A 24,400-nucleotide genomic window follows, 5' to 3' on the forward strand; every position below is an offset into this window, starting at 1 on the left:
ACAAAACAAAACAAAGGTTTTGGCACAGTGGTCACTGTACCAAAGACCTCTGCCCTCCCTCATGGTGTCCTCGTGAGATGATCATTTTCCTCTCACGAAGCTCTTTGCTCCTCTTTTTTTTTTTTTTTTTTTTTTTTGGTTCTTTTTTTTCCGGAGCTGGGGATCAAACCCAGGGCCTTGCGCTTCCTAGGTAAGCGCTCTACCACTGAGCTAAATCCCCAGCCCCTTTGCTCCTCTTTCTAAACTGTTCCTAAGGAAAAAGGATTAAGGAGGCTTCCAGGGACACCGCACGCACGCACGTCGGAGTGGGCAGAGAAGAAGTTGGCTCGCTTGGAGCTGGATGACAATAATAGGAGATGCCATTCACTGTATTTTCAGTATCTGGAATTTTCCTTTGGGGAAGTTAAAACACCAACCTCCAGGTCTTGCCCTTGTGGCTTGTCTCTCTGTCTCTCCCCTCTTCCCCCGCTCCCCCCTCTGTCTCCTCCCACCTTTTCCTCTCCCCCTCCGTCTCCTCCAGAACACCCCCACCCCTGTGCTTTTCTGCTGAACCACACCCCCAGCTCTCTTTGTAAGTTCTGCCTTTGGAGGCAGTAGTAAGTTCCAGTAAGCTGCACAGGGTTGTAGATCCCGCTCAGCCTCCAGAGTAGCTTGGGTTACAGGCCTGCACCACCAAACTGGGTTCTGTGGGTTTCCTAGCACCTCCCCGAATTCGTTCTTTACTATGTGTTGATCGTTTTAGATTACTTGTTTCCCAGCCTTGAGAGCAAGGACTGACCTAGAGTGCACCCATCAGCCTGCATGATGCCAAGGGCAGAGGCCACTTAGGAGTGCCAGCCTTGTCCAGCAGAGATGTCTAGGGAACGAGAGAGGTAGCTGGGCTTTACCCTGGGATGCTGGAGGCAAGGGCTAACGGCATCTAGCCTGTCCCAGCGGGCTCAGCTTTATTGAGTCCACTCTGGGCTTTATTTGTGTTGAGACAGGGTCCCAGAGCCCCGGGAATCCAGAACTCATTTTGTATGACTAGGCTGGCCTTAGACTCACAGAAATCCTCCTGTCTCTGCCTCCAGAGTTCTAAAAGTGTGGAACTACCACATCTGGTTGACTATGCCTTTTATTCCCCCCCAAGACAGACTAAACTATGTATCTCTGGTTGTCTTGGAACTCACTCTGTAGAACAGGCTGGCCTTGAACTCACAGAGATCCACCTGCCTCTGCCTCTTGAATGCTGGGATTAAAGGCGTGCAATATCATAGCCCTGCTTATCATGAGTTTTTGTTTGTTTGTTCATTTGTTTTGTTTTTCCTTTGGTACTATGGATGAAACTCAAATCCTGCACATGCTAGGCGACTCCTGTGAGTTATCGATTCAGTTCATTGTAGTACTGACCTTTTTATCCCTCCCTCCCTCTTCCCTTCGTGTGTGTGTGTGTGTGTGTGTGTGTGTGTGTGTGTGTGTGTAACAGGGTCTCACCCATAGCCCAGACTGGCCTAGAACACACAGCAACTCACCTGCCTCTGTCCCTGAGCCCTGGGCTTATGAGGCATCACCCACTCCCAGCAAATGCCATTCCCAGCAAGGAGTGACATTTCAGATGGGGTTAGACCCAGGGGTAAAACTGATACAAGCATAAACAGTTATTCTTCCATAGTGAGAACATGGTGTCCCTAATAGTTTTATACGTTTTCTGCAATTATCGATGTAATTATTGACAATTAGATAAAATAAAACATGAACCAGCCTTCTTCATGCCTACACTAGACCTTCCAGGAGGTGGGGCTGTCGTCAGTCAGCTCTGCAGTGGGACTTCCCTGCCATACCATCCCAGCCCCACACCAGGCCCCCACACCTAACCTCGCAGGACCTGACATTTATCTGCCTGTGACCCCCGTCCCAATCCTTTCAAATGTCTCAATGTCCACTCTGGAGGATGACTGAAGCCCAGCCCATGTCAGGAGAGGGCGCCTTCCAAACCTCCCAGGATCCTCTGCTTCACAATGACTACAGGTCCTATACTGTACGTCCACTAGACTGCATGATTGACCGAAGCCAAGCCTGCCCTGCGATTCCCATGCAGCCTTGGCCTGCTCCCCTCCCTAAAGCTTCTATTCTAGCAGTGACTCAGACCCTACACCCCACCCCCACCCCTGAGACCACTCACCTTCCTCCACACCAGTGACAATGGAAGCAAAATTGTCATCCAGCAGAATCATGTCGGCAGCCTGCTTAGAGACATCAGAGCCAGCAATGCCCATGGCCACCCCAATATCAGCCTTCTTCAGAGCAGGGGAGTCATTCACACCATCGCCAGTCACAGCCACAATTGCTCCCTGGAAGCAGGAAGGGTGAGGGTGAGAACCAACTCTTCAGACCCAGCCCTCCTCCCTCAGACCAGGCATCCAGGCCCAGGTTTCCTCCCTCAGACTCAACCCTCTTCCCTCAGACCCAGGTTCCAGGCTCAGCCCTCTTCCCTCAGACCAAAGGACCCAGGCCTAACCCTCCTCACTCAGACCTAAGGTCCAGACCCAGCCTTCTTCCGTCAGATTTAGGATCAAGGCTCAGCCCTCCTCCCTCAGACCCAGGGGTCCTGGGCTCTCCTCACTAAGACTGGTTGGGGAACTCACCTGTCTCTGACAGCCCTCCACGATGATGAGCTTCTGCTGAGGGGAGGTTCGGGCAAAGACGATCTCAGTGTGGTTCTGTAGGATCTCGTCAATCTGCTCAGAGGTGAAGTCCTTGAGGTCGGTGCCATGAATCACACAGGCTTTGGCATCCCTGAGAAGAGCAGAAAGTGGCCAAGGCAGAGTGAGGAGTTGGGGAATTTGATAGGAAGAAAGAGAGACAGGACAGAGACAAACCATGGACAAGGGAGATAGAGGAGAAGGTCTGAGGGAGGGACATGATAAGGTTAGAGACAGCCAAGCCTGAAGGGCCAGAAATAGGCACACGAGTGCATGGAACAACAGAAGAGAGACAGAGACAGGTACAGGGACTGAAAGGCTGGAAGTCAGAAAAGCCAAACACAAATATACAGATGTATAGGGGAGCAAAGCAAAGAAATACGGGGCTTCCTTTAATCCTTGACAGCACGTGTTTGTGACTATTTATAATCTAAGCATGAGGCAGGGGGATGCATGCCTTTAATCCCAACCCTTGGGAGGTAGAGGCAAGCAAAAGTTAAGAGTTCTAGGCCAGTGCGGTCTACATAACAGGTTCTAGGCCAGCCAGGGCTACAAGGTGAGACCGTGTCTCAAAAGAAGTACTTATCTATAATTATTTGTAACCTGATCCCCCTCCCCAATGTCATTTTTTGTGGTTCTAGGGATGGAACCCAAGGCCTTTCCTTACTAGGCAAGCATTCGCCTCTGAGAGACACCCCCAAGCCCCTCGTTGGGGGATTCTAGAAAAGCACTGTCTCTGAACTACATTCCTAGTCCTTAGTGTTTGGAGACAGGATCTTGCTGTGTAGCTCAGGTTGGCCTCAAATTAATGATCCTCCTGCCTTCTCTTTTGAGTGCTGGCGTACAGATGTGCAGCACCATACCTGGTTTTACTTTATTTTATATTTGTATTGCTTAGGGCAGTACTGAGGATGCAGACCAGGGCCTTGTGCATTCATTTTCCACAAGTGCCTCTTCCCTGAACCCTATCCTCACCCTCGTAGCGTGGTTTTGTTTGTTTGGCTGGTTTTCTGGTGTCGCTTTTGTTTTTTTGAGAGAGGGTCTCACTGCATCACTGTGGCTAGCCTGGAACTCACTATGTAGCCCAGGCTAGCCTCAAACTCAAAGAGATCTGCCTGCCTCTGCCTCCCTAATATTGGGATTAAATGTGTGAACCACTCCACCCAGTTCCTTGTAGAAGAGGAAGAAGCCGGGACTCAGAAAGCGTGACTGACTTGCTTACAGTTACACAGCGGGTGAGGAGGAGCGAGGAGGAGGGAAACTCAACCTCTCAAAACCCCTGTGGCTGCTTCTCTTACTCTGGGAGAATGATGGATCCAGGCCCAGGAGCAGATAGGAGGGTCCCAGAGAGGAAGGGAGGAGTTAGAGGAGTAAGATCTGTGTGGTGACTGCCTCTTCGACCCTGCACGGCCTGGAGGGGGTGTGGCACTCACCTGGGGTTGACCTGGCTGACAGGGATGTTGAGCCGGGCAGCGATGTCCTCCACAGTCTCGTTACCCTCGGAGATGATGCCTACACCTTTGGCGATGGCCTTCGCAGTGATGGGGTGATCGCCGGTGACCATGATGACCTGTAAGTGCTGTGTTTTAGGGACGGCCTGGGCTCCTGCATAAACACCCTGACATCACATCTACCCGGCTGCCCCAGGACCCACCTTGATGCCTGCACTGCGGCATTTGCCCACAGCATCAGGGACAGCTGCCCGGGGAGGGTCGATCATGGACATGAGACCCACGAAGCAAAGGTTGTCTGTGGTGAAGTTCACGTCATCACAGTCAAAGGCAAAGCCCTTGGGGAACTGTTCCTCCGGCAGGTAGTAATGGCAGAAACCTGGTGATAGGGACACAGAGGGCATATGAAGGAAGGCGCCAGCCTCAGGACCTTCATGGCTGCATCCCATTGCTCGCAGCAATGGGGTGGATTGCTGGGGTCTGGATTCCCTGCAGTCTCCCCACACAGCCATTTGTTTCTCAGCAATGGCCTCATTAATCTGTTCATTAATTAATTAATTCATTCATTCATTCATTCACACTCTCATTCATTCACTCATTCATGGTGTGCCTCCTGTGCTCTAACAGGCCCTTAGAGCTCAGCGTGTTCCTGCCCCACCCATAATACACACCCAGCACACGCTCGCCCAGGCCACCAAGCTCCAGGTAGGCGTTCTGGAAGGCCTCCTTCATCTCCTCATCCAGAGGCTGCTCCTTGCCCTGCAGGAGGATGGTCGCACAGCGGTCCAGAATGCGTTCAGGGGCGCCCTTCATCACTAACAGGTATCGGTTGTCATTGGGGTCCTCAGTCTCATGGATGGATAGCTGTAATGAAACACAGTGTATGCTTAGACCATGCAGGGACCCAGAGGCTGCCTGTACTCAGCTAGGGAGAGCACTGTCCCAGTGCCAGGATAGGACAGATGTCTAAGAGCATCTTGGCATTGTTCTACAGCAGAACAATGGCCTAGAATCCCCCAGTGAGGGACTGGGGGCGTGGCTCAGTGGTAGAGCCCCTGCCTAGAGTACCCCAATGAGGGCTGGGGGCGTGGCTCAGTGGTAGAGCCCTTGCCTAGAATACCCCAATGAGGGACTGGGGGCGTGGCTCAGTGGTAGAGCCCCTGCCTAGAATCCATCAAGAAGAGGTAGGGGTGTGGTTCAGAGGCCAAGCCTTGCTAATATAAGGTCCTGGTTTCCATCCCTAGTCCCAACGAAAATTAAAACCTAAAGGGAACCATAAGTCAGTGAGTGAGAAATGCGGCCACACTGATAAAGAGCTCAGCATTTCCCAAAAGGTGCCACCAGCCCAACTGTCCATCAACAGATGAACAAGATGTGACATTCACACAACGGAATGCATTTTCTTTTCTCCCACAGCAGCTGGGCATGGTGATGGTGGCTCCCATCTACAGCCTTAGAATATGTGAGGCTGAGGCAGAGAATCACTATGAGTTTGAGTCAGGGCTTTCCAGGGAGCTCCAGGCCAGACTGGGTTATAGTGTGAAGCCTCATCTTAAAAGATAGAGAAAGGGGTTGGGGATTTGGCTCAGTGGTAGAGCACTTGCCTAGGAAGCGCAAGGCCCTGGGTTCGGTCCCCAGCTCCGAAAAAAAGAACCAAAAAAAAAAAAAAGAGGGGGGCTGGAGAGATGGCTCAGTGGTTAAGAGCACTGGCTGGTCTTCCAGAAGGCCTGAGTTCAAATTCCAGCCACCACATGGTGGCTCACAACCATCTGTAGTGGGATCTCATGCCCTCTTCTGATGTGTCTGAAGACAGCTACAGTGTACTCATAATAAATAAGTAAATAAATAAATAAATAAAATTTATTCATGTTCTTATTTTCAAAAAAGTCAAGAGGAAAAAAAAAAGTCAAGAGGTATGGCCAGGTGTGGTGGGCACACCTTTAAGCCCAGTGCTCAGGAGGCAGAGGCAGGTGGATTTCTGTGAGTTTGAGGTCAGCCGGGACTATAGAGAAAATTCCAGGACAGCCAGGGGTACAGACAGAAACCCTGTCTCAAAAGGGGTTGGGGGTGGGGTGACAAAACGTCAGGAGGAAGCTGGTAGAATGGCTCAGTGGTTAGAGGTGTTTGCTCTGCCAGCCTGAAGGCCTGCGCTCATTCCCTGGAACTTCCACATAGGTAGGAGAGAACCGACTCCCTCTGACCTCTACACCAACCTGCACTACAAACATACACTAATAAAAGTCTTTTAAAAAGAGTGAGGCTTGGGTAGATGTGTGGATGGATCCTTGAAAAAATGACTTTTAAAAAGGCCAAATGTTACACAATTCCTTTTTTTTTTTTTTTTTTTTTTTTTGGATGAAATGTCCGGAACAAGTGAATCCACAGAGACAAAAAGTAGGTTAGCATCTGCATGAGGCTGGGGGCAGGGTGTGCAGGCGAAGGGATGGGTGGTAGCTGAGAGGTTGTGGGGTCTCTTTCTGAGGCTATAAAGATGACCTAAACGTAACCGTGTAGGTCGTCGCCTGTGTCCAAGTATAGCATAGGCACTCATGGTAGGTGAGTTGTAGCTTTGCAATATGCATCAAGTCCCATCTGCTCTCCTCTGCTTCCTGTCATGGTTCTCGCTGACCTCGGAGACAAGGCCGGGTCTCCCCCCCCAGCCCTTGGAGCCCCACAGCTCTGTATGCCTTGCCCGGGTTCCCTCACCGCACAGTTCAGGCAGGTTGCACTCCTGCCGCAAGACCTTTGCACGTGCCACTCTCTGAACCCTCTTTCCTTTATACCCTCAGGGCTCCTCCTCTCATCTGTTGAGTGTCTGTCTCCTAGAGCTAGTACCTAGAGCTCACCACCTCATGTACCTGACTGAGTACCTAAAACAAGACCAAAAGCCTCAAAAACATATCGGGAAAAATGTGTTGAAATTGCTACCCTTACGCTTGAGATGGTGGCCAGGACCCACCCTCTACTTTAGGGAGCTCTTTGCTCCCGCATCTCCCGTTTCAACTTCTCCTATCCCTCTCCCCCACTCTGGCTAGCATCATCCTCAATTTTCTAGATGGGAACTTAAAGCACTAATTAATAAAAAGTTAGCATCTTGCCCCAAAGCTGTAAGGGAGTGGAAGAGAGGTGGCTGCATCTGGGAATTATAGAGAAACCACGAGGTCCCTGCTGGCTGTCCCAATGCTACTGGTAATGTGACTACTTCCTCTGGTCATGATGGCCACCGTCATAGGACAGTTCCAGAGGCCTTTACCCACATAGGATGGTACAGTGATGGCTAGGGCTGTGCTAATGGTGGTCAGTCGCTAAGGGTCCCTCACGGAAGGGTGGGAAGGGGAGAGTCACTCGCTCGCCCACCCTCGCCTTCCTCCCACAGCTGGTCGGGAGCTGGGACTCCAGTAACTCAGCGGCATGCATGAGTCACCACCCGCTCTGGGTGGTACAGCTGTTTTTGAGTCACTGTAAGTCGTTTCCGCCCCTGTTCCTATAATTAACTCTAACCATCCCATTCTTTTGCCAAGCTGCGCCAGGGTGAAACCATTCCTTGGTCTGTTAGCGTCCTACCTATCTGGACTGCCTGTGGGTTTATTTATGTATTTTTCCTGTTTCGAGATAGGGTCTCATATAGCCCGGGCTGGCCAGGAACTTGCTGGGTACCTGAGGATAGCTCCGAGCGCTTACCTCCACCTCCTCGGTGCTGGGATTACAGCCCGTACCATTATGCCTGACTTCCCCGTTTTAAGACAGGGTCTTACGTAGCCCAGGCTGGCCTCGAATTCACTACGTAGCTGAGGATAATCATAAACTCCTGATCTTCCTGCCTCTACCTTCCAAATGCTGGGCTCACAGATGTGCACGGACACATCCAGCTCAAACATGTATTTTATTACTATTGTTATTTTTTCTTTTTCAAGACAGGCTTTCTCTGTGTAGCCCTGGCTGTCCCGGAACTCACTCTGTAGTTTTGAACTCATAGAGATCTGCCTGCCTCTGTCTCCCCAGGGCTAGAGTTAAAAGTGTGTGTCACCATAGCCCAGCTAAACAGACATTTCTTTATAGCGTCCCAGGAGAACTCACACAGCACCCGGAGCTGGAGCTCCCTCGTACCTGGTATTTGTTAGTGGAGTTGAAGGGAATCTCGGCCACTTTCTTGTTTCGTTCGCGCATCAGCTTTACGGAACCCGAGGACAGCTCGATGCACTTAAGCAGGGCGGACTCTGAGGCATCACCCGCCACGTCCCTCTGCGGCAGGAGAGAGCCGGGTGGGTCAGCAGGGCAGAGTGGGGAGGTGGGATGCAGGGTCGGGGTGGGCAGGCAGCTGCACCCACCTTGAGTACAGGGATGTTATCCTGCCCGCCCTTGAAGACAGCCCGGTTGCAGAGACCGGCGATGTGGGACAGGGCCACCCAGGTGTGTGAGCTCTTGTCGAAAGAGGTCCCTGTAGGAGTCACATGTGAGACCAAGAAACTGCTGGAACACGTGCCCCAGTCCCCACGCAGAGCCACCACTGACCTGACTGATCCTCAGTAGTGTCGGCCTCGTGGATCTGGTTGTCAAACCACATGTGGGCGACGGTCATGCGGTTCTGGGTGAGGGTGCCGGTCTTGTCGGAGCAGATGGTGGATGTGGAGCCTAGCGTCTCCACCGCCTCCAGGTTCTTTACCAGACAGTTCTTCCGAGCCATGCGCTTGGCGGTCAGCGTCAGACACACCTGAAGGACAGGAAAGGACAGGGGAACTGCACTGATTGATGTTCACAGCTCACCTGCCCGGTCTCAGCTCAGGGGGAGCACCCAGGGCCGTGGAACGCCTGTTGAATAGCAATGTCGGGGCCGCAGGGGTTAAACAATAGACAGACTCGGAGGTGGCCCCCAAACACATGCTAGAATGTTCTGGGAGGCTCCGTGATGAAGAGCACATACTGTTCTTTCTGAGGACCCGCGTTTGAGTCCCAGCACTACACCAGGCAGCTCACAACCGCCTGTAACTCCAGCTCCAGGTGATCTGATACCTTTTCACTCCCCCCCCCCCCCGCTCCCAAATAACAATTAACATTAAGAAAACTAAAATGGGTTTTTAAAAAAGATTAGTATCGGGGGCTGGAGAGATGGCTCAGCGGTTAAGAGCACCCGACTGCTCTTCCAGAGGTCATGAGTTCAATTCCCAGCAACCACATGGTGGCTCACAACCATCTGTAAAAAGAGATCTGATGCTCTCTTCTGGTGTATCTGAAGACAGCTACAGTGTACTTATATATAATGAATGAATAAATCTTTAAAAAATATATATATATAAAAGATTAGTATCTTTTAAAAGAAAAAACAAAACAAAACAAAACAGCAGTATCTACCACAGCAGGGAGAGTAAACTTGGGGCTCGGGTGGAATATTATATACTGGTGAAAAAGAGTAAGTTATTACTGTCTACAAGCACACGGATGGAACTCAGTAAAGCAGCATTCAGTTAAAAAGAGCCAGATAGAGGCCTGGAGAGATGACTTAGTGGTTAAGAACACTGGCTGCTCTTCACTAAGTTCAATTCCCAGCAAGCACATGGTGGCTCACAACCATCTGTCATAGAATCCGATGCCCTCTTCTGGTGTGTCTGAAAACAGCTACAGTGTACTCATATATAATCAATAAATTAAAAAAAAAACAACTATTTTTTTTATTTTCTATGTGTTCACTGTCACTCAATTCAGACACACCAGAAGAGGGCATCTGATCTCATTACAGATGGTTGTGAGCCACCATGTGGTTGTTGGGATTTGAACTCAGGACCTCTGGAAGAGCAGACAGTGCTCTTAACCTCTGAGCCATCTCTCCAGCCCCCAGTATGGGGTTCTTAAAGTAGTAATAAACCACTATATTAAAAGCAAAAAACAAAGAGGGAGGAAAGGAAGAAAGAGGGAGGGAAGGATAGAAGGACCATGTTTAAGCAAAGCACTCACTGCGTGTGTCTGAGGTGGGGCTGATGACTGGGTATGGGGGGGCAGTGGCACATTACTTTATTCAGAACAAAAAGGCTGACAAGATGGTTCAGTGACTGAGAGGGCTCGCTGACAAGCTTGATGACGGGATCCCAAGGCCCACATGGTGGAAGGAGACAAAGTTGTCTGCACACCTCCACATGGGGACCACAGTGTGTACACACTGTGCACACACAAACGTACACCGTGTGCTGCCGTGCTGGGCCACACAAATGTAATAAATACAAGAAAAACCTATCAGTTTCACTTTTGCCATGAGTGGGTGCATCCTAACTTTGTGAGTTGAATTAAAAGCACGAGGGGCAGGGGCTGGGCCGACAGCTCAGTGGTTAAGAACATTTGTTGCTCTTGCAGAGAACACAGAGAACACACCCACATGGTGGCTCACGACTGTCTGTAACTCCAGTTCCAGGGGATCCAGTGCCCTCTTGTGACCTTCAGGGGCATCAGGTATTCACATGGTGCACAGACATCTACACCAGCAAAACACTCAGACACATAAAATAAAGTGATTTAAAAAAAAAAAAGTAAGGACTGGACAGATGGCTCAGTGGTTAAGAGCACTGACTGCTCTTCCAGAGGACCTGAGTTCAATTCCCAGCTTCCACATGGTGGCTCACAACCATCTGAAATGGGATCTGATACCCTCCTCTGGTGTGTGTGAAGATAACAAGTGTACTCATATACATAAAATAAATAAATATAAAAAAAAGCGCTGGGCGTGGTGGTGCACACTTTTAACACCAGCACTTGGGAGGCAGGTAGGTCTCTGAGAGTTCGAGGTCAGGTTGTTCTACAAAGTGAGTTCTGAAGCTACACAGAGAGAACCTGTCTTGAAAAACCAAAATAGGGCTGGAGAGATGGCTCAGCGGTTAAGAGCACTGACTGCTCTTCCAGAGGTCCTGAGTTCAAATCCCAGCAACCACATGGTGGCTCACAGCCATCTATAGGGAAATCTGGTGCCCTCTACAGGCAGGCGGATAAATATGCAACAGGGCACTCACACTAAATAAATAAATAAATAAAAAAAAAAAAAGAAAAAAGAAAAAAGAAAAAAGAAAAAAGGAAAAAAAAAAGAAAAACCAAAATAAAATAAAATATAAATAATAAGATAAAATAATAATGGTGGGGAAGGGCTGGAGAGGTCTCAGCAGGGAGAGCGCTTGTTGCTCTTACAGAGGACCTGGGTTCTGCTCCTAACACCTACATGGTACCCAACCTTTTGTTAGCTCCAGTTCCAGGGCATCTGGCACACCGCAGACCCAGGGATCAGACCCCCATCCCCTCCCTCAGACCTGGGGTGACTGTCCCTTGGGGTCCCGCCTTACCGTGACAGTAGCCAGCAGCCCCTCTGGGACATTGGCCACAATGATACCGATGAGGAAGATGACAGCCTCCAGCCAGGTGTAGCCCAGAATGAGGGAGAGGATGAAGAAGGAGACGCCCAGGAACACGGCCACGCCAGTGATGAGCTGGATGAAGTGCTCGATCTCAATGGCGATGGGCGTCTTGCCCACCTCCAGGCCTGAGGCCAGGGTGGCAATGCGGCCCATGACGGTGCGGTCACCTGTGGCTACCACCACACCACGAGCGGTGCCTGCAGGACCAAAGGGAGAGGCTCAGGTCGGCTGGGACTCAGAAGGCTGCAGGTACCCCACCTCCTGAGCCACATCTCTGGTTTTGTGTCCTTGGGGGTCCCCTCCCCTTCACCTTCCACACAGTTGGTGGAAAAGAAGGTGATGTTCCGGGTCTCCAGTGGGTTGTCGTGTGTGCAGTCCGGGGAGCGGGTCTGAGGCTCAGATTCGCCAGTCAGGGAAGAGTTGTCCACCTGCGGATAGAGCAGGGAGTTATGTCCAGCACAAGCCCAGGATCAGAGACCAAGGAAACAGAGGTGGGAGTGGGGTGGGGCCTGGAGTAGAGCCTGTCCCAGGAAGTTACAAAAGAAAAGCAGGGGAGCCCTGTTTGGCCTGAGGTATCTGGGAAAATGGAGGCAAGACGTTGAAAGAGAGTAGAAAGGCCCAGGTCAAAAATCCCTCAGAATTTCTGTGGGATGGGCCAGGGCCAGAACTACTAGGTTGAAGGAAGGCTGGGGCCTGGACCCCTGGGTCTGAGGGAGGAGGGCAGGTCCTGGACTACTGGGTCTGAGGGAGGAGGACTGTGCCTGGATCCCTAGGTCTGAGGGAGGAGGGCTGGGGCCTGGACTACTGGGACTGAGGGAGGAGAGCAGGTCCTGGACTACTGGGTCTGAGGGAGGAGGACTGTGCCTGGATCCCTAGGTCTGAGGGAGGAGGGCAGGTCCTGGACTACTGGGTCTGAGGGAGGAGGGCTGTGCCTGGACTACTGGGACTGAGGGAGGAGGGCAGGTCCTGGACTACTGGGTCTGAGGGAGGAGGGCTGTGCCTGGACTACTGGGACTGAGGGAGGAGGGCAGGTCCTGGACTACTGGGTCTGAGGGAGGAGGGCTGTGCCTGGACCCCCTAGGTCTGAGGGAAGAGGGCTGGGGCCTGGACTACTGGGTTTGAGGGAGGAGGGCTGTGCCTGGATCCCTAGGTCTGAGGGAGGAGGGCTGGGGCCTGGACTACTGGGACTGAGGGAGGAGGGCAGGTCCTGGACTACTGGGTCTGAGGGAAGAGGGCTGTGCCTGGACCCCCTAGGTCTGAGGGAAGAGGGCTGGGGCCTGGACTACTGGGTCTGAGGGAGGAGGGCTGTGCCTGGATCCCTAGGTCTGAGGGAGGAGGGCTGGGGCCTGGACTACTGGGTCTGAGGGAGGATGGCAGGTCCTGAACTACTGGGTCTGAGGGAGGGGGGCTGTGCCTGGACCCCCTAGGTCTGAGGGAAGAGGGCTGGGGCCTGAACTGGGTCTGAGGGAGGAAGGCTGGGACCTGAAATTCTAGGGTCGGTCTATAGGAGAAATTCAGAGATTTTTTTTCCTCCTTATTCCTCAGGAAAAAAAAAAATCAGAGCTGGAACCCGGGGCATTGCCTCACCTTGCAGCCATGGGCCGAGATGATGCGCAGGTCAGCGGGCACCCGGTCGCCACCCTTGATCTCCACCAGGTCCCCGACCACCACCTCCTCCGCATTCACCTGCATCTTTTCACCTTCCCGGATCACAAGGGCTTGCTGTGTGACACAGAGCAGTCACCTCTCAGACTCCGTCTGCCTGGGAGGGAGTCCCTGGGCACAGCCCACCTGGCCACTCCCTCCTGTCCCCTTCGGAACCCTCTTTACCTGGGGAACCATGTTCTTGAAGGACTCCATAATCTTAGAGCTCTTGGCTTCTTGGTAGTAGGAGAAGCAGCCGGTGATGATCACCACAGCGGCCAGCACTATGCCCAGGTACAGCTGCGGGGACACGCCGGGACAGGGCTTTACCGCAGCTGTCCCCACTCCCCACCGACCTCCATCCCCGGGCCACTGGAGTCTGCGAGGGAGCTTTGTGAACACGTCTGTGTCCTTGCTCTGTGTGGTGTGTCTGTCTGCTTGTATGCCTGAAGGCCTCATCTTGCCTTTATAAGAATGTTTATTTGTTAGCTGGACTTTTTGTATTTTGTTTGTTTGTTTGTTTGTTTGTTTGTTTGTTTGTTTTGAGACAGGGTTTCTCTGGGTAGCCCTGACTGTCCTGGAACTCACTAAACCAGGATGACCTTGAACCCACAGAGATCTGTCTGCCTCCGCCCCCCAAGTGCTGGGATTAAAGGCAGGTGCCACCTCTACCTCCAGCCTCTGGCCTTGAACTTTTGATCCTCCTGGGCTAGCCTCCCTGATGCTGGCCTCACAGGTATGGGCCACCATGCCCGGCTCTGTAGATTCTGTTTTTGTCCAGGCTGCACGTGTGTGGTGTGACTGTGTCTATATGAGGTGACCGTAGGACCTGTATCCTCCTGTTGGGACTCTCCAGGATCACTCCTGTGTGTTCGAGTGTGTGTCTGAGTGGTTGTGTGAGGATCTGTGTCCACAGATGTGAGGTTCGCCAGCCTTGTCTCACACCTGTCTCCTCTGTGGGGCAGATGATCATCCTCTCTGGTCATTGTCAGGCTGTGACCACTTGGTGGCACCTGTCTCCAGGTGCTGAGGTCAGAGAGCCTTCGACCAGAACTGTAACTCACTTCCTTTTCTTTTTAGTCAGGGTCTCATGTAGCTCAGTCGGCCTTAAAGTCCTGATCCTCCTGCCTCAGCCTCCCCAGTGCTTACACAACAGGCTTACATCACCAAATCCAGTCAGTCCTGTGTGGTGCTAGGGACCAAACCCACACTATGTAAGGGCTCTACCGTGTGAATGACACAGTTTTTCTTTTTTTATAATTAAAAAGTGAGTGTAATGCACTCTTTTGTGTGAACAAGGTTGTGTGTGTGTGTGTGTGTGTGTGCGTGTGTGTGTGTGTGTGCATGTGTGCACACACCGTGGCATACTTGTGGAAGTCAGATGACATTTGGTATTGGTCTTCACCGTCCATTTTGTTTGGGAGAGGGCCTTTTGTTTGTTTGTTTGTTTGTTTGTTTGTTTGTTTTTCGGAGCTGGGGACCGAACCCAGGGCCTTGCGCTTCCTAGGTAAGCGCTCTACCACTGAGCTAAATCCCCAGCCCTTGTTTGTTTGTTTTAAAGATCTATTTGTATATGTGTATGAGTGTTTTGCCTACATATACGTTTGCACACCATGGTACCTGGTGCCACAGAGTCCAGAAGGGGACACTGGACCTAAGCCCTGGAACTGTATTATAGAGGGTGGTGAGCGACCATGTGAGTGTTGGGAATCGAACCAGGTCCTCTGCTAGGCAAGTTCTCTGAGTCACTGAGCCCCATGCATCTCCCTCCCTCCCTCCCCCCTTTCTCTCTCTTCCCTTTCCCTTCCTCTCTCCACCCCCCTTTTCTCTCTCTTCCTCCTCCCTCTCGCCATCCGTCTCCCCCCCCTCCCTATAGGCTGACCTGTGAGCTTCCACGAATTCCCCTGTCTTTGCCTATCTTCCCACAGAAGCCCTGGTACTACAGATACGTGCCAGTGTGCCCCGCTTCGTGTGGGTGCTGGGGATTTAAACGCAGGCCCTCCTCATTGTGCAGCAAGGGCCATTTCCCTAGTCAACACTTTTTGAGACAGGACTCTGCTATGAGGCGTAGGCTGGACTCGAATTCATGGTCTTCCTGCCTCAGTTCCCTGTGTGAGGGGATAGCCATTGCGTGCCACAACATGTGTCCTCTATGAACGCAGAGAATTGAGCCTAGGCTCTCATGAAAGCTTGGGAAATAAATACCCAGCCACCGAGCCACACCCCAGCTGTTTTAGGCTGCAGGGAGCTGCCATTTCTTTATTTTTTGACCTTGTTTTCTCAGAGGCAATGGTGGCAGTTGGATGGTGTGGGCATGGGGAGTCTAGATGAGCTGTGGGTGTGTTCCTCAATGTGTGTGGGCTTACACTTGCCAGGGTGCTGGGGCACACTCACATTGTCACCGGAAGGGTCATCCTCAGTCCCTGCCTGGATGCCATAGGCCAGGAAGCAAAGGATCGCCCCGATCCACAGCAGGATGGAGAAGCCACCAAATAGCTGTCGGCAGAACTTGACCCATTCTGGGGTGGTGGGCGGTGGTGTGAGGGCGTTAGGCCCATCCCGGGCTAGGATCTCCTGGGCTTTACTGTGTGTCAGACCCTAAAGAAGACATGGGGCTCATATAGAAACCTTCCCTGAGAAGCCCTGGTACCCCAAATCAAAACCAGCACCCACGAGTACCCAGAGCCCTCCTCCCTCAGACCCAGCCCCCAACGTCAGCCCTGGCTCCGCCCATCCTCACCTGCACGCAGTCGGTATTGTATTTCCGGCAGACCTCTTCTACTGACATCTTGTGCTCTGTCTGAAGAACGATATGGGGGAGATTGTGAGACACAAGTTCTCCGGGCACGGGGGACTATTCTGGGATGGCACTGGAGAGGGGGCGGCACTTACCATAGCCACTTCCTTCTTGAGGTCATCCAGGTCCCGGCGCTCTTTGGCCTTGCTCTTCTTGGGCGAGCTCTTGTCATCTTTTTTGTCCTGCGAGGTGGCGACACGGTAGCTGTCAGAACCACCAGACTGCGGGCGAGAAGGGGTTCCAGAGCGACACCGGCCCTGCGTGCCCTCTTGGCCTGGCCTCTGTATCTCTAGACTGGGGTTATCTCTGTGTCTGTCAGGGTCTCACTGTGTCTGGTTCCAGGTATTTCTGGGACTCAAGGTCCCTGTCTGTCTCTCTTCCCTCGTGTCTATGAGTCTCTCCCCTTTGCCATTTTATTTTCAAAAAACATTTATTTATTTATTTATTTTTTTTTTTTATTTATTTATTTAGTGTGTGTGTGTGTGTGTGTGTGTGTGTGTCCCTACCATAGTGCACGGGTGGAGGTCAGAGGACAGCCTTTCACTGTGTGCTTGTGGGGGGGTGTCAAATGCAGATCATCGGGGTAGGAGGAAAACCCCTTTGCTCAGTGATTCTACTCTCTGTCTCATTTTATTTATTATTAATATTAACACTATTTTAGGAAATGGGCTCTTATTTTTTTAGCCAGGGCTGTCCCAGAAATCGCTATGGATCCCAGATGAGAACTCATAACAATCCTCCTGCCTCAACTTCCCAAGTGCTAGGACTATGGCCATAGACTACCATGTCTGGTGTGTGTGTGTGTGTGTGTGTGTGTGTTCACATTTGAGACAAAGTCCCATATAGTGTAAGCTAGCCTTTACCTCCCTATGTAGTCACCTCTGCAGGGCTGGAATTACTGTTGGAACCCACAGCTCCGTCCATGTAAGGCAGACAGGCACGCTGCCCACTGAGCCACCCTCCCGGCATTCTGTGTCTTTCCTGGTTTTGTGGTTAACTCTTTCTCTCTGTGTCCCTGGGTCTGCATTTGTTATTTGCCAGCTCACCTCTGTCTCTTTCTATCTCTGTGTCTCATCTAAGCAGCGTCTCTCCTTTATCTCTCCTCTCCTCCTGCTGTCTCTGTCTCTCTTTAGTTCCCGGTCCTCCCTATCCCTGAGCCTCTGGGGTCCTCTCTTTCCTGGAGTCTGCTGGGATTGCAGATGGTCTCTGTGGACCTGTGTTGGCTATTGTCTTGCTCAGCTTGGCGTTGTCATTGTCATCTTTTGAGGGCGTTTCCTGAGATTACTGTCAAGCTCTTGCCTGTGTCTCCCTCTCCTCTGGGTTCTCTGTTTTGATCTAGATCTTTCTCTCTGTCATTGTCTCTGCTGCTATCCCACGCTGAGATCTTCCACTCTCCCTCTCTCTGTGTCTGTCCCACTCTAGGGTCTTCTCTCTTTCTCAGAACATTCTGTCTGTCTGTCTCTGTCTATCTATCATTTATCTACCCATTCATTCATCTATCATCTATCTCTCTTTCTACCAAGCATCTATCTGCCTGTCTATCTATCGTCATCTATCAATCAATCAATCAATCTATTTATCTATCTATCAATCAATCAATCTATTTATCTATCTATCAATCAATCAATCTATCATCTATCATCTATCATCTATCTATCATCTATCATCTATCTATCATCTATCATCTATCTATCTATCTATCTATCTATCATCTATCTATCTATCTATCTATCTATCTATCTATCTATCTATCTCTAGCAGGTGTCTCACTGTGTAGACCAAGCTAATCTCAAATCCTGACGTTCTTCTTTCTCCTGCCTCTTAAATGTCTGGCTGCCAGGCATGAGTAGGATGCCCGGCTCTGTGTCTGTGTGTCTGTCTCTCCCCGCTCTACTTATTTCTCTCTCTTCCTGCCTTTGGCACCTGTCTTTCCAGCACAAGGTCTCTGTGGAGGTCATGCCTGTCTGCCCAGCGCAGCTCCTTGTTGGACCTGTCTCCTGCACTGTGCATGTCTCAGAGGACTCAGCAGGTCTTGGGAGGCCCCACCCCTCACCCTCTACACACACACAGGCAAGGCAAATCACAAGAGGAAAGGGCACTCCAGATGTCAGCTGGGACAAAGGCTCTCCGGTGGGAGGCAGTGTGCCACCTATAAGGAGTCATTCCCAAGGGACTTCATGGACAACATGTGACCCTGACTTCTCTGCCATGGACAGCTGTGTCCTGCAGACAGTCTTGAACAGGGGATGGGCATGTTCTGCCCTCGAGGAACAAGCGGGAGCTGGGAGGGGGTAGATTTGGGGTACAGAGGAGCAGGAAAAAAAGCCTTAGGCCCGGTCTGAGACAGTTTGGTGGCTTGGGCAGACGGGAGCATGGTGTCTGAGGCTGGCAGGAGAGGTGGGCTAAGGCTGAGTGCTTGCAGAGGGCTGCTGACAGATCCTGCAGGCCCAGGGCCAAGCTGGGATCGGAGGCTCAGTGCAGCTCAGCGCTAATCTCCTCGTGACCTTGGAGCAGCCAGACTTGCCTGCTGTCTGCCCCCAGACCCAGGGCTGGCTTCAGAGTATAGGGAGAGCCCTAACCCTGGAAGCCTGGGAATGCCAAGGAGGAGTGCACTGGGGAGCCGGGAGCTTGGCCCCGGGCCAGCCCTGCAGCAGGACTGCGTCTCAGACAAGGAGGAACAGAGACTTGGGGACGAGAGGCTGATCCTTCATCCTGGACTACGGGCTACAGGGTGGCATGTCAGCCCCTGCAGATGAGTCAGACAGATGGAGAGATGTGGAGACAGCCAGTCTTGAGGTCAAGGTAGAGAAGTGAGCAGTGTGGCAGGGGTGAGAGAGATAGGGTCTGGCAGGAAAAGGGGAATCGACCGCCCCATCCCTGAATCACTGGGAGCTGCAGTGTCTTTATGAGAAATAGTGGGCTGGACTTCTGGCCCTGGCACAGAAGCTCTGGGGCCTAGATTCCTAGGTCTGAGGGAGGAGGCTGGATCTGGCCTCCTGAGTCTGAGGGAGGAGGCTTGGCCTGGCATCCTGAGTCTGAGGAAATGGGTTGAGGGCCTGAACCCTCATATATTAGAAGGGAAGACTGGGAGTCCGGTCTCCTGGGAGGACAGTGGCAGCCATGTCCCCGGGGACCTTGCCATGGACAGACTCCCCTCGGGGTGGCTCCCATCTGTTGGCATGAGAACCTGAGGCTTTCCCAGGGACGGCAGGAAGCTCAGATGGGCACATGGCAGGGTGGGAGCACCTCTAGGGGTGGGGGCTTTGCCTGACTCATTGCAGTCCACCTCTGTGGCTCCTAGATATTTTCCGTGCCATCTGTCCACCTCCCTGACACCTGCATGGCTCACGCAGTGTCTGCACCTCCCCAGCCTCCATTTCGGGGTACCTGTGACTGTCTTTTCTAAATACCCCTACCTTGACCTCCCCTTCTGACCTCATTCCCGTCTTCCCATCATTCAGGTGTATTTGTTTATTTGTTTGTTTATTTTTTTATTTGGTTTCTGGATAGAAACATCTTTCAGTTTCTCATTTTGTCTCTCTGTGTCTTTCCACATCTGTCTCCTACCTCAGTCTCCCTCTTTGTCTCGATGTCTTGTCCCTTTCTTTGGTTTTTCAGGGTCTCTTTCTGTTTCTGCCTTATCTGTCTCCCACATCTGAATCACTTCCTTCCTCTCCCATCCCCATTCCTTTATCTAAGACCCCCATTTCCCAAAGCACTGCTCCTTCTCGTCTCCCCACCTCCATTCCACTTACCTGAAAGCCATCGCTAACTCTCATCTCCCCCTTCCTCCCCTAACCCTCCCCCATCTAGTTCTCCCTCCCATCCCCCCTCACCCACCCCAACCCACAGATCTGCAGTTCCATCCCCCATCTTCATCCGTAGGCCCTTCAGCCTTCATCCGCCATCTTTCTCCCCATCGTTCATTTTCCCTTTGGATCCCCATGCTGATCCCTTTCTCTTTATGGGGGGGTCCCCAATCCATCCACTTCCGTCACTGACAGCCCTCCCCCAGTCCCACCCCAGACACACAGGGAGGAATCCAGAGCTGCAGCAGGGGTCAAGTGGTCGGTCAAGGAAGGAGGCTGCATCTGCTGGAGAGATGCACAGACAGAGAAGGACACACGGACACGGAGGCAAGGACATAGCAGGCATGCAGGCTCCCCCCACCCCCACCACACGTCTGTGCTAGCACACCCTCAGCTAGGCACTTGTCTGTCAACCATCTCCTGCTCCTCCCCCTCTTCCTAGCCCTCATGTCTGTACACCGCCCCCCCCTCCCCAGATTAGGGGCTGCGAAAACTCTGCAGCCCCAGGTCGGTCACTGCAGATCACCCTTATCCAGGTCTGCAAGGAGAAAGAGAGGTCATCCTATGTCTATCCCATAACCTCTATCTGTCTCCATTGGACCGAAGGAGGGAATAGGGTCTTGATGCCCCCTAAACACGCTGACATAGCTCTCAGACACACCCAGACAGGTTGCGGGCTTTTAGGGGGGGGGGTTGCACAGATGGCTGCAGACCCTGCTGTTTGGGCTGGATGAAGCCAGTGCCACGCGCACACGCATTCACCCTCAAGCAATTGCACTCGTGCCGCCACACTCATGCAAGGGGCACACGAGCAACCGCACAAGGTCAAACCGAGATGCTAAGGGTCAGCCCTCCGCCTCCCGTGGACAAAGCCACCAACATGCGCCACAGACACCCCCCCCCTAGACTCAGTAGCCCACCCTCCCAGCCCCATGAACTAGTCAGGTCAGCCAGCTCCCGGGTCCCCGCAGACTCAGCCCCGGGGCTTAGGAGTGCAGGAGCCCCCCAACTCCCGCACACACCCAAAGTCAATGGACCCACAATGTCACACACACAGCGTCCGGCCGACCCCTGCACCTACCCCCATCTTGGCGGCTCCGCGGGAAGAGCGGCGGACAGGCTGGTGAGCGGTGGCCGCAGGACGGGCTCAGGCGCGGGCTCGGGCTGGGGGCCTCTGCAGCGCCCGCGCCGCGTTGGGAGCGTGCGTCTGTCGGTCCGTGGGTCCCACGGCACAGAGGCTGCGGCGGCCGGGCCTCCGCCTCCTCATATGCCCGCGCCCGCGGGGGGAGGCGGCTCTGGCCAATCAGGAGCGGCCCTGAGCAGACGGACAGCTAGAGGCCCGGCCCCCGGTACTGCAGCTGTACTCCCCCTTCCCCCTTCACCGCTCCAACCTTGTTTCTGCAAAGTGGCGGCGCCACCGAGAAGCTAAGCGCAGTGGGGGGTGGGGATCCCGGACACCCCCAGGGTGGGGACCTAGAGACCCCGCTCAATGTAGGGAGGGACCTTAGGGACTGAGGCTTTGAGGGAGGAAGCACCCCAGAATCTACCTCCTTCTGGGAGTGGGGTGGATTCAGGGTAGGAGGGACGCCTCAAGGAACTGCAGTAATGCAGGGCCCCAGAGTACCACCATCTTGCAGTATGTAGAGGGGACCCCAGGAATCTGTGTTTGATACTGTTCAGGAAGAAGATGGTACGCGTGATGGGGAGACTGGTGGAGGGGTGCTACAGAGATGGGAGGGGGCTCCTAAGATCCTCTGCACTGTGTCCCCATGACTGAACACCTAAGACATACCACCCCACACAGCACAAAGGAGACACAACAAAGCCAGAAGCTCACACCAGGAGGCTCTGAAGATGCCCCCACTACAGTTAGGTACCACCATCACCTCCACATATACCACCAAAGGCTCTTAACCACATCCCAATCACACCTTCACACACACACACACACACACACACACACACACACACACACACACACGCACGCACACGCACGCACACGAAACCACCACCACCACCACGATCCTTCAACCAGAAGCTCAAAAACCAGCAGAAGGGGAATCCATGAAGGGCTCACACCCACCATATCACAGCAGAACCCCAGTCACGATGCGGAAGTGCTGTGGAGGGCCCACGCCCTCAGAACACCACCTCACAGACTCCCATCACACTGCACCACAACTGACCTTGCGCCATCTCACACGGAGAGCCAAGAGATTGCTTCACTTAGCACCATTGCACAAGCATAGGACCCACATTTCCTCTAGACACCCACAGAGACCTGTGAGGCCACTGGTGCACAAGCATACCGTCAGACACACTTGCACGTACCCTAGTGTGTCGGGGCATGAGACAAGGCTCGTGGTACAAACTGGCCAAATAATTGCTGTGAGTGACAGGCACAAATGTGCACACACTCACACATAACAGCCATTCAGAACTCAGCCACGGGACACCATCTCACACATCCCACAGTATGGCACTGTCATGTATGAGTTTGTTGCACCTCCAAACATATCCCAACGTCCCTACCCACACACCACACCCACACCCCCGTGTGTGTATATAAAAGGGTGCGCTTGTGTCCCGCCTCCCGCTCTTCCACACATACACAGCACCCACTCTCCTTCACATCAGAGCCTGAGGAGCCAGAGTCTCCCGTGCCCACCCCGACACCACTTTGCTCATGGGAACATTTCAGACTCTCCCTAGGGATGCTGGTAAAAGACAGCAGGGGGAAGAGCACTCCGGTCTGGAGCAGGAGTGAGCTGGGTGTGCAGGCTTAGGGGTTGGTGCACATTAAGATTAAGGATCTGATGGTCATGGTGGCACTCGGGAAGCACGGGCTGGCAGATCTTTTTGAGTTCAAGGCCAGCCAGGTCTGCACAGCAAGCACCAAGACACTCTAGTGAGTGAGACCTTGCTCAAAAAGGGGTTAGGGGATTAAGATGATCCAGACCTCAAGGGGACATGGGAAAGGAGGGACCCAGAGACACAGAGCAATGGCCTTCGGCAGGGATAGAGACAGTGCCACATTAGATGGAGGAAGGGGGCTTCCCCCAGCACCTAGAGCTTCATCACAATTCTGTTCTCTGGCCCGTTCCCATCTCTCCTGCTGTCCCTTGTTGCCATAGTTACAGGGAGGCTGACTCTGCAGCAAAGGAGGTTGGGCCTGCGGATCAGGCTTGTTGCCATGGAGACGAGGAAAGGAGGAGAAGCCGCACCTTTCAGCTCAGGTGCATGGCTCTCAAACACCCCTTCCTCAAGTCTGTTCCTTACCCCCGGGATGGAGAAATTTTACCAACATTTATTCCTTTATCCTTTCCTTCTCTCAAGACATAATAAGCCTGGAGGTCTGTGCCTGGTCCACAGAGGACAGGTTAGAAATGCAGGGGAGGCTGTGGGCGGGGGGAGGGAAGGGTTGGGGGGGTCATAGATCTCAGGAGATACATGCTTCTCCTGCCTTCTGACTGGGATGGAGGTCCCACCCCAGACACAGGCTCAGCTCCTTCATGAAATTCTTCCTTAGACACCAGGCTGGCTAGACTGATGACTGGTGATCGTGCTCCCAGTGCGAGGCTCTGCAGAAGTGGGGGGGGTGGGGGTGGGGAAAGAAGACTTTGGAAGGTCACAGGGATGGAGGAGGGCGGAAGAGCTCAGAGAAAGGAGGAAGGAGAGAGAGAAGAAATACAGACAGGAGCCATCCCAGATATAGAGAGAATTACGGAAGCATGACAAAGGATTTGCAAAGGCAGAAATGAAAGGCCAGGGAGACTGTAGCAGGCGTGTTCAGTGAGGGTGACAGAGACACGGGGCACCTTAGAGAGCTAGGCAGAAGATAGATTTGCCAAATGTAGAGAAAAAGAGGAGAAATTCTGTGGGTTCAAAATTAGAGAAGAGCACAAAGAGGGAGGGGGCGCGAACAGAAAAATCCGCGATGGTAGCCACTTCAACTGCATCCAGCCCCAGGACAGGGTGATTAGTCAGTCTCTCAGAGACAGGGAGATGGCAAAGAGGCTGGGGCTGGCCTGGAATGACACACACAGTAAAAGTCCTCAGAGATACAGAGACGGCCAAGTGGAGCCCGAGGACACCGCACGAAGCAGCTTGACACGGGGGCGGGGGTAGGGAACCTTGGGACGTGTCCTTCTGCCGGGGGACCACGTAAGACCGACCAGACCCTGGGTCTCTGCGCCAGGCAGGCAGCGGGGTGCTGAACGGACAGCTCCCGAGTCCTTGTAAAGGCTGAAGGGCGGGCTTCGCCAGCTGCGGGTTCCTTAATCTCGTCTTCTTCATCCTTCGGGTCCCCTCGGTCTTCCTTTAGCTTTCTACGGCTTCCTGTCTGTCACCTTAACTCCCTGTGTCCTTTCACTTCCATGTTTCATTTGAGTCTCGCCCACAGGAATGTGTCCCGTTCTGCAATCTCTTTGCCTCTTAAAGTCTCTGCCCGCCCTCTTCTCGCCTCTCTTTCCAGCCCTCACCCATTCTGTCCGCATCAAGATCTTTTTCCTCTTCTCTACCCGTCTGCTTCTTCCCCACCCCCGCTGCATCTCTTTCCCTTTTCTGCTCGGCCTCGTTCTGGCTCTGGCTGTGTGACCTTCAGTCGTCCTTTCTCCACAGAAACCTCCAG

At 52.8% G+C, this 24,400-nt stretch overlaps 1 protein-coding gene across 2 annotated transcripts in view; it reads right to left on the reverse strand.

The window, feature by feature from the left end:
• Atp1a3 (ATPase Na+/K+ transporting subunit alpha 3) overlaps window positions 1–21,013 on the reverse strand; it is a 29,138-nt gene extending 8,125 nt beyond the window's left edge. The window contains exons 1-16 of one of the 2 annotated variants that reach the window (XM_017588775.2): window positions 20,852–21,013; window positions 16,057–16,182; window positions 15,905–15,964; window positions 15,559–15,762; window positions 13,351–13,464; window positions 13,108–13,242; window positions 11,831–11,948; window positions 11,449–11,717; window positions 8,645–8,843; window positions 8,461–8,570; window positions 8,240–8,374; window positions 4,804–4,996; window positions 4,336–4,511; window positions 4,115–4,251; window positions 2,625–2,775; window positions 2,162–2,330 (exon numbers count right to left, since the gene is read on the reverse strand). In XM_017588775.2, coding sequence (XP_017444264.1) covers window positions 2,162–2,330; window positions 2,625–2,775; window positions 4,115–4,251; window positions 4,336–4,511; window positions 4,804–4,996; window positions 8,240–8,374; window positions 8,461–8,570; window positions 8,645–8,843; window positions 11,449–11,717; window positions 11,831–11,948; window positions 13,108–13,242; window positions 13,351–13,464; window positions 15,559–15,762; window positions 15,905–15,964; window positions 16,057–16,182; window positions 20,852–20,857 — 2,302 coding nt within the window. In that variant the 5' untranslated portion in view covers window positions 20,858–21,013. 2 annotated transcript variants of the gene reach the window in all.
• Between the last annotated feature and the right edge of the window lie 3,387 nt (window positions 21,014–24,400).

This window comes from Rattus norvegicus, chromosome 1 (genome assembly GCF_036323735.1).
Source record: "Rattus norvegicus strain BN/NHsdMcwi chromosome 1, GRCr8, whole genome shotgun sequence".
Lineage (NCBI taxonomy): Eukaryota > Metazoa > Chordata > Mammalia > Rodentia > Muridae > Rattus > Rattus norvegicus.